Source organism: Miscanthus floridulus, chromosome 8 (assembly GCF_019320115.1).
Source record: "Miscanthus floridulus cultivar M001 chromosome 8, ASM1932011v1, whole genome shotgun sequence".
Lineage (NCBI taxonomy): Eukaryota > Viridiplantae > Streptophyta > Magnoliopsida > Poales > Poaceae > Miscanthus > Miscanthus floridulus.
In genome coordinates, this window is record NC_089587.1 from 137,204,019 (window position 1) to 137,217,933 (window position 13,915).

The 13,915-nt window shown below is 45.2% G+C and overlaps 1 protein-coding gene across 1 annotated transcript; it reads right to left on the reverse strand.

The window, feature by feature from the left end:
- Positions 1–9,527: 9,527 nt before the first annotated feature.
- On the reverse strand, positions 9,528–13,688 carry LOC136473562 (leucine-rich repeat extensin-like protein 3). The gene is made up of 4 exons (XM_066471204.1): positions 13,147–13,688; positions 12,957–13,054; positions 10,049–10,119; positions 9,528–9,792 (listed from the first exon to the last, which is right to left on the reverse strand). The coding sequence occupies exons 1-3, from the start codon at positions 13,538–13,540 to the stop codon at positions 10,054–10,056; spliced, it is 558 nt and encodes a 185-aa protein (XP_066327301.1). The 5' UTR covers positions 13,541–13,688; the 3' UTR covers positions 9,528–9,792; positions 10,049–10,053.
- Positions 13,689–13,915: the final 227 nt, after the last annotated feature.

The following is a 13,915-nucleotide window of genomic DNA, read 5'->3' on the forward strand; positions in this document are numbered from 1 at the left end:
TATAAATAGAGCCCCAATCAAATAGAGCCGTTATACCCCTTCACTGGGCAAAACGCGATCTGACCGGACGCTCCGGTCATACTGACCGAACGCTGGCCCTCAGCGTCCGGTCGCCCGATGGACGCCACGTGTCATTACCTTCAAACGCTGTTCGTCAGATTCCAACGGCTACGAAGCTGACCGGACGCTCCGGTCAAAACTGACCGGACGCTGAAGCCCCAGCGTCCGGTCGTTTCTAGTAAGCTCCCCGAGGCATGTTTTTTCGACCGGACGCGTCCGGTCCACCTTGACCGGACGCAGACCAGCGTCCGGTGCTCAACCCTACCCACTGTGCCGTCTGACAGCTCGACCGGATGCAGCCTTCCAGCGTCCGGTCGCTGAGTGACCCAGCGTCCGGTCAGTAGACCGATGCCAGCATCATTTCGACTAACTCCATTTCAACTCTAACTTCTTCACCCTTGCTCAAATGTGCCAATCACCAAGAATTTTGCATCCGACACAATAGAAAATAGACATTTCATTTTTCCAAAAGCGTCGAACCCATCTCAACCCTGCAAACACCTTGTGCACATGTGTTAGCATATTTTCACAAATATTTTCAAGGGTGTTAGCACTCCACTAGATCCTAAATGCATATGCAATAAGCTAGAGCATCTAGTGGCACTTTGATAACCGCATTCCGATACGAGTTTCACCCCTCTTAATAGTACGGCTATCAAACCTAAATGTGATCACACTCTCTAAGTGTCTTGATCACCAAAACAAAATAGCTCCTATAGTTTATACCTTTGCCTTGAGCTTTTTGTTTTTCTCCTTCTTCATTTCAAGTTTAAGCCCTTGATCATCGCCATGCCATCGCCATTGTCATGCTATGATCTTCATTAGCTTCTTCTACTTGAAGTGCGCTACCTATGTCATGATCACTTGATAAACTATGTTAGCACTTAGGGTTTCATCAATTCACCAAAACCAAAGTAGAGCTTTCACTCTTACATGCTCAAACCCCATGTATGCTTGTACCTATTTTAGACCTTAGCGCTCTCTAGGTTCTCGCGGTGACAACCGCATCACTAAGACCCTAGGGGTGTCTTGGTGCCATTTAGTGCACGTGGGTCAAGGTACCCTATGAGTGGATTTGGGCATTTGTGCTCTCTTGTGTGTCACTCATTTTTGAAGCCCCATCTTTTGCCATGGCGTGGGGATTGGAAGAAGCAGACCATCGCTCCTTTCTTTTATCCTCTCGTTCCACCCTCTCTTCGATTCTCGTCAATTGCAATGGCATACGGATTGAGAGAGACCGAAACTGTTTCCTTTTCCCCCTTAGCCTGCTCTGTTTGATCCCATCTTAGCCATGACGATTGGATCAAAGACCGGACTATCACTTCTAGTTAGCGAGGCTATGGTCTATGTCGTGTTTCTTGGAACCATGCGAGTTGACCCGATCGACCTTTAGAGTGCCATCTCTACTGAGGATGTGACATGGACATGCCTAGCCAACTTTCTCCTTTTTAAGCCCGAGGATACAAACTTGCTTTGTGAGGGCTAGCTTGGTTTTATGTGGTGTTTGCTTAAGATGAGCTAGGATCTAGGCCATTATTCTTGAAGCCGTACAAGTCAACACGAGTGGCCCAAGAAGTACTGGATAGGCTATGACTTGAGCTTGTGCTTAGCAAACAACTGTTTCTTCCTCTTTTGGCCCAAGGATCAGAAATCCTCCGTGAGGGCTGTCTTTTTCCTTGGTGTTCTTTTGATGTTGTTTGGTCTTTCCATGTCATGTTGCCTTTTTAGAGTATTGATTGCTTATTGCCTTGTTTGTCGCTCTATTGAGGTAGTTACATCGAGGATAGCGTTGATCGGACCAGAACCCATTGGAGGAAGGAAACGTGGATGACAATAGGACTTTGAGGAGAATGGCTATGAGTGCACTGATGATGTCGAAGATGACCAGTCAACAGGTGCCACGTGTAACACCTCTAGTGTTTTAAACCCTAAAATATGCCATGTCATCATATGCTTTGCACATCATTTGTGTGTTAGTGAAAACTTTGATATGCATTCACTAAAACAAGTTTATTTTATGATTATATGTGTTGACTTGTATGGGATGAATCAAGTTCATAACCTTAGTGTTAAATTGGAATTCCAAAAACCCTAAATTCCAGCATTAAATTCTATCCTGGAAAACCTAATTCAAAATCTAAGCACATTTTGGGGTTAAGCCTAAAATAAAAAGTGTAGAGTTTGTCAATATGTACAAAGTTGGTTTTTGGAGTTTTCAAAGTTGTTATATAAAATTTGAAGTAATTTGAAAAGGCGATAAGTTCTTAAAGTGTCCCCTTTTGATTTAAAGTTACATTTTAAAATGTAGACATAATTTGAGTATGGTTATTAAAGCAAAGTTGTAGAACTTTGAATTTGGAACAACTTTTATTTTTGGAGATTTTTGAGTTACCATGCAAATTTGAGAGTGATTTGAGAAATGATGCGAGTGGCAATTCGGTAAATAGTTGGAACAGTGCAAGCAGGCAGACACCTCACTGTCGGCGAGCTTCCACTGGTTTCTATGCGCGCCCGTGGGTGACACCTCCAGCTTCGATGTGTTTGCACCGTCATGGCATGTCAAGCGCACCTTTCACCGCCGCTTTTCGCTCGCCGATATGACTGGAAGTGCTCTCCCGTCGCTCTTTCCTCTTCCTCTATTTTTCCCACCATTGCCGCCCTCCTCCATTGAGCTCGCGCATGAGCCGTAGACCTCTCCCTGCCTCAATTGAGTAGGTCACCGCTCCACTTGTACATTGTGAACCCAGCTGACCAGTCCTAGGCGCCTGATTTCGCCGAGATACGCTGCGCACCATCTTTCTTCTTCACGGCCGGCAGCAACACCGCTGACCTCGCCTCACCGTGGCCAGCACTCTATGGTGCGTCTCTATCCTTGCTTAGCATAGTTCCATCTTCTCCATGTTGCCATGGTGCTCTACGGCCTTTTAGTTGATCTGTTCATCCACTGTAGACACCGAGACGCCCCCGTCGACATCGGAACGCCGCCGTGTCTGACTTGATTGCCGTCAAGCTTCTCTGTTGCTCCTCCGGTTCATCCTTCAGCTCAAGCAAGTTTGGGGTGAGCTACTGAGTCCTCCCAAGCCTTTAGTTTAGTCGCTAACGGTCTTACTTCACTGGCATAACGTAGCCGCGCCATCATGGCCACCATGGCCAGCGTCGAGCTTGGTTTGAGCCTTTACAAATTCAATTAATGCCACCAATGGGTGCGCCTTGCCGTGGAGATCACGCCGGTACCTCGGTCATGGCCGGAGACCTCGCCAACGGCGAGAAATCGTCGGTCAAAGGGCCTCGCCACCATGGTCAGCACGGGCTGACCGGTGGGGTCACCCTGATAGTGGCCGTTCAAATGAAAATGATTTTTCTATTTTTTAGAATTGATTAAATAGTGCTGTGATTTGTTTATTTTGTGTAGAATTAAATAGAGCTCCAAAAATTATGAAAATTTTGGTGTGACCTCACTGAGATGTAAACTTTTTAGGAAAAATATTAAATGTTACTTTTTAGTATATTTTGAATGTGATAAAAATTTCTCAATTTAATTAAGAAATGGGTTTTCATGATTTTTCTAGGCTTGTTTAATTATCTAAAAATTATGAAAATTGTTTTTACACTTAGTTATCATGTGATGAGCCTTCACAAAAATTTGGATTTCAATTGGAAGAAGTTGATTTATTTCATAATTTTTAATTAATTGTTAATTAATGAAAACAAATATTAACTTTTAATGACTTAGGTTTTGTTTGAATTTGGGATTGAGTGATGACCTTAGGTCATAAGCATAAGATGATCCTTGGCATTTAAAGTAAGTGTTTGAGTCTATAAAAAGGGTTTAGTTAGTTTTTGGCTTATAACTATACCGCGAAGGAAAGTTGTATTCAAGTTATTAACTTTTGCATCCATCGTCAAGCATCATGTTTATATCTTGCATCATTTTAAAAATGGGCATTATTACTACGTGTAGTGAACAAAAGTGAGAATGTGGTAGTCAACCAAGTTGTCGAGGAAGTTAATCCACCTGTTGAGGTTGGGTTTGATATCTGTGGAACATCTCTGGGACCAGACTTTTCCGACAATCAAGGCAAGCCTCGGATGCATTTAAACCTACCTTGTGTTTTACAAATTTATATCGCTTTTGCTTTTAAATATTGCATTAAGTGATTAGGAGTTGAGTGGAAACCTAATTGGTGCATTACCAACCTTGCTTTTCCATATCAACCTTGTTACCAGTTTCAATTCGGGAATGCCTACTTATGCTTAGTCATGCTTAGACCGATAGAAGTCGGGTGATTACCTATCACCTATGAGATATAAATGGATTTTTGGGTACGATTGGGTATTTATGTTATCATGAGATATAATCTTGTGGAGTAATAATTCTAGACCGGGTGGACTCGGTGTATAAGAGCCACAAGACATGGATGTCTTGTGAGCGGGTTCTTTCCGCCTGTGTCAGTTAAGAACTGTCCGTTGTTGAATTGCATGAGGTGAGACTTTGTAGTACTGGCCACATACTCCGGTAAGCCTAGACTCGGCTATTCTATTACGAGAATGGCTACTCGCGCACTAGGAGTGGAGAGATGGCGAGTGTAGCGTGTACCCACGTGGCAATGGGCTAGATTGGTGGAGTACTGTATTCTCGGATGGCATGGACCCATTCTTGTTTTAGAAGATCTGAGGGTAGGTTGGTATATGTAGGTCAGGGACCTACATATGTCATGTGGTTGGGAATCCCCAGCTGGGTTATAATCGGTTTGAATCGTCGTTGCTCCTCGGTTATGGAGACTCAACTCACTGTTCATCATCGTAGTTAATAAATGAAACTTGAGGAAGATTTGAGAAAGGGTTTGATATGAAGTTCATGATCTCAATACGGATCATGGCAGATTCATATATGATCTTGATAAGGGTTATATGTTGAAAGAAAGAATATTATGATAGAGCTTTTACACAAAAGAACTTTTATTCTTGCTAAAGCCTTACCTTGAATCCCCAAGCCTGCATTCCTAAGTTTTCTCCGTTTATACGTCAGTTTAGTCTTGTTGAGTACTTTTGTACTCAGGGTTCTTTAACCCTTGTTGCAGGTGAGCCTCATGGGCAGGTCTGCCTTGGACCGTGCTACATGACGGTTGTTCAAATCAAAGATGTAGAGTAAATGTGTGGCCCTTGGGCAGGGCACCTTATTTGCGTGTTTTGTTTTATGTTACTAAGCTACTCCACTACTATGATTTGTAATAATAATCGTACTTAGTTTGTGAAACAATTGTTTTGTAACTAAGTTATTGTAAGACTTCCGCTATTTTACTCTGATATATATTAATGAATAAACTATTGTAATACTGCAATGATTCTGTGATGGATCCTGCTCGAAAGAAATCATGGATGATTCGGGTTTCCTAAGGACACCCGATAGGCTTCTTAAGTTACCGGGAACATATGCATGGTCGTTAGAAGTCATTGAACAATGATAGGTGCATGTGGGCCATATAATTTAGGAGGTTCTGCCACACCACGTGCCACCCAACCTCATAGAATCCTATTAGACATGCAATAATGTAGCTGCTAGTGCTTTACTTTCATGCAAATAATCTATGATAGGTTGCATGGTAGAACTTCTTGAAGCCTTTACCTTGTCGCAACATTTACCCCTGCACACCCACTGTTAGGATAGATGCTCGCTTCTACTTACTACTTGCTTCTACTAAGCATTATATTTGTGATGTGATGCTTGGTGGAGGATTGTTTGTGAGTAGCTAAGGCACATGGTGCCGATAGTATGGTAATAATGTGGTAACAACTTGGGGAGATCTTGGCATGCGTCTTGGCTGTGTGGTGAGGGTTCAGTTGACTAGACAGAATTCTACGAGTCTTTGGACAAGTCTTGCCAAGGGGATGCAACCTAGGCATTCCCTATGAGAGGTACCTGTGACGGGTCATGTGAGATGAGGAGGTCCCAGGGCAAAGTGTCTTTGTGGGATGAAGCCCTAGGATGGAGGTGTCGTCGAGGCACAGGGTGTTGGTTATCCCTTTTGAGAAGATATCATGTTTGGTCCCCCTAAGGACTGGTATGTTGTTTGTGTTACTTAGCGTATGCAGAGGAATCCGTAAGCGCACGGATACACCGTTGTAGCACTTCACCCAAAAATATTAAGGGTATCATATTTTTCCTAAAGGAATGGATGTGTAAAGCCTCTTAGCTAGTTCACCTGAAGAAAACAAGAGAAAGGTATCTTGGGTAGTGAGGTTTTCCTAAGGATAGTCACCTTAAGTAGAGATAATATAGACACTATGAACTTACTTTGGGCACCAAAGAACACTTAGTCTATCAAGCGTTGCCGGCCTGTAGCTCTACGTCGAACCTGGACGTGGGGGATTACAAAGGACGGACAGGGCTGTCACCACCTGCCGCCTACCCCTCAACCAGTGGGGAACGAGGCAAATGAAGATAGCTTCTAGCCTAGACACCACGTCTTTGCTATCAACTATTACTCTAGCGTGCATGCAATGGTTATCCTGTCGCTATAGGGCCCTTCTATTAGAGTACCCGCCATAAGGACGGATGACGAACCCGCAAGTTTATAGTGAATGAGAACAGCTTTCTTAAGATATCAATGCCAAAGTTAAACATGAACTTTTCTTACTCCAAGTAGTAAGACGCTCGTAGAGGTACAAGCGGAGGAGTAGCTAGCTCCGACACGCTTCCGCAAAGTGTAGCGAGTACACTAAGGGAGGTTGCCAACAGCCTCGGCACTTCTCCAACTCTTCCCTCACTCACTCCCACTCTTATTCTAGCTAAAGCTAAGTAAAAATGAAGCTCTCCCTCTCTTCTTTGCTCTCTTGATGTGTGTTGTAGATGGGAGCTCTACCCCTCTATTTTATATAGGGAGGATGGCGGTGCTTCAAGCTATTCTTGGCGTGAGGTCAGGGCTGCACCGCCTCAGCGTGGAGGCATGCCACCACCAGAATGAGGAGAGGCTAGGAGGCCCACAGGGGGTCCACCGCCCTAGGGTCGGCCACCCCTTGACTGCCGCCGTTGCCATCCAGCCTTCGCGTGGCAGGCTTTGGGCTGGACCTGGATCACTCCCCGATGGTGCTTTGCCTAGGTTGAGTTGAGTTGATGGGCGCCTTTGTTGTTCCTTTGCGCAAATTAACGTCGGAAAGCGCCTTTAAGTGAATTTCTCCATGCATTTATGTTTGTGACCTACAAAACATGATTGGACCAAAACTTGTGGAAAGTATAAGTTAAAATTCCCTAATTCTAAGTTTTGGTGTTTACTATTTGTTCATTTTGTTTATATGTTGGCGGTAGGATTAGAGTTTAAGTGTCGCCAACATATGTCGAGAGAACCGGATCATAGGACCCTATGTGCGCGCCACTCATTCCTGAATGGGCAGGGGGACGGATGCTGACCAGCTAGGACTGGTGCCACTACTGCTAGGTTGGAAGTGGATAGTGTAGGGAGGTATTGGCATATGGCTCACACCCTCCTAAGACAGCGTAGTGACCTCTGGGGCCCGGTACTACGTCTCACAGTCTCAGCATTTCGGTGGACTCCGGGGTGGCCTAGGACTGAGTGGTAGGGTGGCATCGCACCGATTGAAAAGGTAGCCCGGTATCAGCCTAGATGGTGGCCACCGTCGATGATGGTGATCTTGTGGTTCTAGGTGTATACGCTCGGCAGAGTTGATCGATCTATACGTATAGCCGCGTCCGCGGATATGGACATTCCTATGACCTACGCTTCCCTTAATTAGTGAGAGGAGTCCTTTCTTCTTCTCCCCCCAAGTTTGTTGGATTTTGGCTGTTAGCCGATAAGGCAAGGCACGAGAGAGAGTTGTCCTTGCCGCCTAGAGAGTGAGAGTGTGGTGAGATATGTGTGATGGGATGGGTGAACTTGTTGATGAGATGGGTTAAAACTTGATGAACTACTATAAAATATGGATGAACTTGTATAGGAAACCTACAGCCATATATAGGCCCTTTCCTCTACCCTTGCATTCCACTTACCACAAAGCATACGCAAAGCATGCACAGAATATATTCTGGAGGGATTAATTGCTCAGAAGAGGGATGTTAGGGGGAGGATGGATAGCCGGGAAAGAATCTACTTAACTTACTACTAATGGTAGGTTCATTTTCTCAGAGTTTGAGCACATTATGCTTCTTACTATACTCCTATAGATCAATCATGGGAAGAAAGATGTAGACAATGAGATTTGTAATGACAGGATGGGAGCTAGTGGCCAGTACAAATCGTACTGAAAGATATTTGGCATGTTTTTTGATGTCATCTACGATGACGACAACGGAGAATAGAAGGATTAGATGGTCTCGTTCCTACGCTCAAGTTTGGTTGAGGACATGAGGATGAAGTCTACGCTCGCTGATGATCTACGCCTACTCTGATGATTGCCCGTGAAGGAGTCTTCACCGGCCGACACTCTACGTCAACTCTGATGATAGTCCGTGAAGGAGGAGCCTTCACCCGCCGACTGCTCTTCGTCAACTCTGATGAAGCCCTATGTGCGTTTCCGCTAGAATAATATTGTACTTAGGAGTGTTACAAAGTGATGTAATGTCTTGTAAACTTATACTTCCGCTATGTATGAACTGTGGTATCAACTGTTATTTGATAATATGATTGCTTGATCTCCTGGACTATCATATTATAATTCGTATATGTGGATTTTTCCCTTCGTGAAAATCAGGATCATTTTAGTGAAGAAGGAACCTAGGCGGATTCGAAGACGAGTCGGGCGGCTTGATCCAGATCTGATCTTGACCTCAGCTTGAGGTCATCGATGAGATCCTCGACCTCAGGACGCCAGGTGCCCAGATCGTGGCCGCCACCTCTAGGGTCACAACGCAGTCGGCGGTCTCGGCGAACATGTCGTTGATGCAGACCGACTCGAGGGCGGCGAAGGCGGAGCTTGACGGAGTTGGCATGATTGACGCAGACGGCCTCCAAGTTGGTGAGGCAGGCGGTGACATCGGCCTCGGCGAGCACGGCACGGCTGGATTCGAGAGCCGCGGCCGTGGACTCGAGCTTGGTGAAGCACTACTCAGCACTATGTGCGGCAAGCTCCATGTCAAAGACAATAAGCTGAAAGGGTTAGATGGTCGCGAACCGCATCTGGACCAACCCGGTTCGGGTTACAACCGGACCATGTAGAGGGCTAATCTCTGCTGTGTTCGTCCATGCAATTTAGCATACGCCAAGGGCGGTCCGGACAAGCGACAAGGAACGCAGTGCACTATCGTAACTTCATGAGCTCTTAAGCTTTACGACCTGGTTCCAGAAGGGAAGCGCCTCCGATCTACGACCCTGGGCCAGGTCTGACGGAAATTAACTGATGATTGAGATTTCACGCCGTGCGTAACATCGCCTGCCACATCACGTTATGAGCATGCTATTGCTATCTAACCATGATAACACGAGGGCGTGGCGGTAAACAACGGCCAGCACGCAGATTAGAAATACTATTACCCATTGCAAATAAGACCGATTCTGTGTTTTGACATAACCTTAGGAATACAGCAGATCATGAACGGCAGAACAAAACAGCGGCTGCTCCTTTGATTCAACCGCGGCCTCCAGAAGTCCAGATGCCTGGCGCTCGGTGCAGGGCATACACATGGGCCGCCAACAAAGCAGAGATGAACACCTTTCAAGGCCCCACCAAAATGTAACTAATGGAACATGCTTCTCCAGACATTCGCTGCTAGCTACACATCTTCAACACAAAACGAAGTTGAGGTAGATATACGTGTCAGTGAACAGCAGAAAGAATGTTGGAAAAGGGGAAAGGACGATACGTGATTTATCATATACCATTGTCCTAAATTATAGGTCTTTTTGGCTTTTCTAGATACATAGCTTTTGCTATGCATCTAGATATATATAATGTCTAGATACATAATAAAAGTCGTATATCTAGAAAAGCCAAAACAACCTGTAAATTGGAACGGAGGGAGTACGAGGTTGCTTACCCTTTTTAGCCTTTCTGCACTTTAGTAGTAGTAAGCTCCTTCGGCTGACCACCTTTTACACAATCCACTTCCTGAAATGAAGTTCAAAGGGCATAAAAAATCCTTATGCTCAGGGTAATTGGTAACTACTATTTTTTTTTTTCAAAATGGACAATTAAGTACTATGGGCCACGTCCTAGGCACTAATCCGCCACCTGACTAGTTTCCAACACATTCTAAGATGCTGATAATGAACCAGGAAATAAGAATACTTCTTTAATATTGCTCATGATACCTCAGGTGATGGTAAAGAACACTTTCATTATCAGATTCTGCAGTTGGAACAAAAGCTCATGTGAAACATCAGCTTAATTGTTGTGTTAAAACAAATTTAAGTAAACAAAAAGGTAGATACCACGAAAGTTAAAAGGGCAACTGATTTAGTGAGCTCATCAGTCATCACTATTCTCTAGGTGAAAGCTTAATCCCAATAAATATCAGCATATTAATTTGTAAGCTAATTGCCATGTTTATGCTACAGTACCATGTGATGTAGAAATAGCACATGCACATACAACAAATGGAATCTATATAATATTAATATAACCAAGCTGGATGCTGATATTATTTTAAATCAATGAAACAGGGAAAACACAAACTAAATGCCATACCAGCTTAACAGCAAGACTCAGGTGGTAATTTTTTTCTCAAAAACATAGGAGAGCTGTGTTTTTTATGTATTAAGAAGAAAAGGGGAGAGAGCCCTTAAAGACACACACCAACCCAAAAAGCAGATTTGAGTTGCATGCTACATTTGTTGCATCTCAAGTATTCTGCCATTCCCTTTTTCTAAAGGCTGTAACAATATAAAATAAGAATGTTATATTGATGTTGTAACATCACTCCATTAGATGTTCCCTACAATTAATACATGCCATCCAAAAGTCAAAATACAAAAGATATAAAGCTCTAAAATATCCTACTCTTTAAAGAATATTGTTTTTCTTTGAATTTCCATGTGATAAAGTGCCAAAGAGAGATGAAACCATGTAAGTACTATGCCAATGATGTCATGCAATAACACAAATACAATATACAAAAGCGATCCAATTCAAATGTATCAGGATTCCACATTGAAATATGGTACTAAACCAGCAAAAGTAATTCTATGGGGTGGTGACATAAACTAACTACTCCCTCCATTCCAAATTATAAGTCGCTTTGACTTTTTTGGTACATCCATTTTGCTATGTATCTAGATACATAATATGTCTAGATACATAGGTAAATGGATGAACCAAAAAAGTCAAAGCGACTTATAATTTCGAATGGAGGGAGTACCACTTAGTGCTGTCATTCTATCCATAGTTTTTAAGGCGGTGAGGCGTCCAGGCGAGTGCTTGGTACGCCTGGACGCCTAGGCAGCGCCTAGGTGACGCCTAGGCGACGCCTAGGGGGCAAGGCGCCATTGTTTCCACGGCGAGGTGGGCACGCCTGGACGCCTAGGCGTCGCCTAGGCGACGCCTTAAGAACTATGATTCTATCATTCACCCATTGAATCACCACTATGAGAACTCTTGGATAAATCAAGTGGACACTGCATACTATGAAAAGCTTGGTTCACTAGATAAAGAGCTATCAATATTTCCAAACCCAAATATACTATGCATCAGTAGTGAACTGAGATGTTAATGGTAGAACCAAAAGAAGGTACGGAATAGAAGTGGGTGGAGCACAAAGTTCAATATAAATGTTAAATAGAGTCACGCTGGATCCCAGTTTATAACTGGTTCAATCACTGATATAGACTCAGCTAACAGAACTAGAACATCCAGGTAGATTAAGTGAATTCACTCGCACACAGTTCAAGTTTGCAAATTCATCTCAATTTAGTACTCAAGGAAAATGCCTACTGAAAATTGTACCACATGTTTATTCCAGTTTATATCTTTCTGCACCACAATATTTTCTGCAGAACACATTAATTGTAGCACATATTTATTCCAATTTGGGAGTAAGCTACTCAATTTACATATTTTCTGCATCACGACAACTCCCAAATTCCTTCATTGAAAATTGGTGCTTTAGCCAGTGTTTAGTAGCAGACATGCTAAAAGGGTATAAAAAACTATAATACTAACACGAGTGCCATTGGTGCTTCCAAGAACACAAACAGCAAAATGTCAAAGAAAACTTTGTTCTACCCACTCTATTGATATTGGAACTGTTAAGAGTTCATCTGTGTGTCGAGACGAAACTGAACAAAAACAGACGGTGCACCAAAGTTAAAACCAGGGGGACAAACTTTTTTAACTAATCCCACATCATTTTGGATGCCTCAAAGTGTGCTACTCGAGGCAATGACAGTCCTAGTGCATATTTTGTAGCCCAACACAATGTCCCATCATTCTTGCAGTAGCTAAAATAAGGGTGATTAGGCATCTATTCTTGTCCTTGTGTTTTAGGGCCATCTTTAGTTTGAACTTTACAGATATTGCAAGATAGGGATTGACTTGAGCTTTTTTGAACAGGCAGCACCACCACCACTACCATCTAGACACCCTTTGCATATATTCTCCAATACAAAAGCCTTTGCTGGACCAGGCAACACCTAACACACACACTCCAAGACCCTCTTTAGCATCTGAAGGGACAGCTCGAAACCTAGCACCAGCATGTAGAGCTCACCAGGCCATCTCATAGAATGGACATAACACCCCGAATCTTACCAACCAACATCCACCGCCACACAAACATCAAATGCTCCATCCACCTCCAGGCATCGTCGCAAGACAGTATCTCATCCCAGATACAGATCCAGATCAGAGTACCGATAGCGGAGACGAAACGACACGGATCGAACGCGATTCCCCCTAATTACACGGTCATTCAGCAAAGTTGAAGAGGAGCGAAGTCCAAGAGCACTCACCTTGCCTGTGGCCTCGTAGTAGTCGTTGAGCGCCCACTGGTACTTGGACTGATCCAACCCGAACCAGGTAGCCACGTACTCGTCGAGGCTCGCGTGCGCTGCGACGAGAACAGAGAGAGAATCCAAGTATGAGAACCCCCCAAATCTCTGGACAAAAATCCACCGAAATCACGAAATGCGGTCCGCTCACCTTCCTGGACGCGCGCGACGGCGTCCCAGAAGAAGCCGAACGCCGATCCGTCGTGCTTGGCCCCCGCGGACGCCTTCTCGTACTGCGGCGGCGGCACCTGCACCGGCGGCGGCGCGACCTTCACAGGAGCCGGCGGCGGGGGCGGGGTGAACACCACCGCAGGCGCCGCGACCGGGCTCTCGTGGTTCCGCGGCGAGGGAGAAGGGGAGGGCGACGGGGCTGCCCTCTGCGGGGTGGGTGTGGAGAAATCCGAGCGCTGGGACTCGGGCGGCGGAGTGCGCGAGGCGCCCCGTGGCGTGCTAGCGGGGGACGGCGGAGTGATGAAGACGGTGAGGTTCCCGGCCCGCCCGATCATCGGCGGCGGCGGCGGCGACGGGGAGGACGAGGACCCCATCACCTCAGCTGGGGCGGGAGATAGGACTGGGGCCGGCGGAGCGGCGCTGCGGGAGCGCGGCGTCTAGTTGCCTAGGGAGGAAAGCGAAGGGCAGGGGGGCGCTCGTGGGAAAAGCCCCAGACGCAACTGCAGACAAGGCAGTGGAGCTTTTGTTTGCTTCCTAAATTTCCACCTTTTCTATTTTGCCCTTCAAGTTAAATAACGCGACTTTTGGCGCTGGCCCCGGATGGTGCATGCACCGCGACTTCCAAGGCCTCCTTGACCTTGAGACCCCTTCAGCTGGTCCCAGTGTCAGAGGTTCATAGCTCGTGGACCCAGCGTGGGCCTCCAGAGAACGATGCACGCGCCCAAGGTTTCTCGCTTGTATTCTCCACC

Excerpts from the sequence above, each read along its gene's own strand:
- LOC136473562 (XM_066471204.1), bottom strand. The coding sequence starts at position 13,540 with ATGGGGTCCTCGTCCTCCCCGTCGCCGCCGCCGCCGCCGATGATCGGG. Across the intron at positions 13,055-13,146 it reads CGTCGCGCGCGTCCAGGAAG|CGCACGCGAGCCTCGACGAG; the intron begins GTGAGCGGACCG and ends TTCTCGTCGCAG. Across the intron at positions 10,120-12,956 it reads ACTACGAGGCCACAGGCAAG|GAAGTGGATTGTGTAAAAGG; the intron begins GTGAGTGCTCTT and ends ACTTCATTTCAG.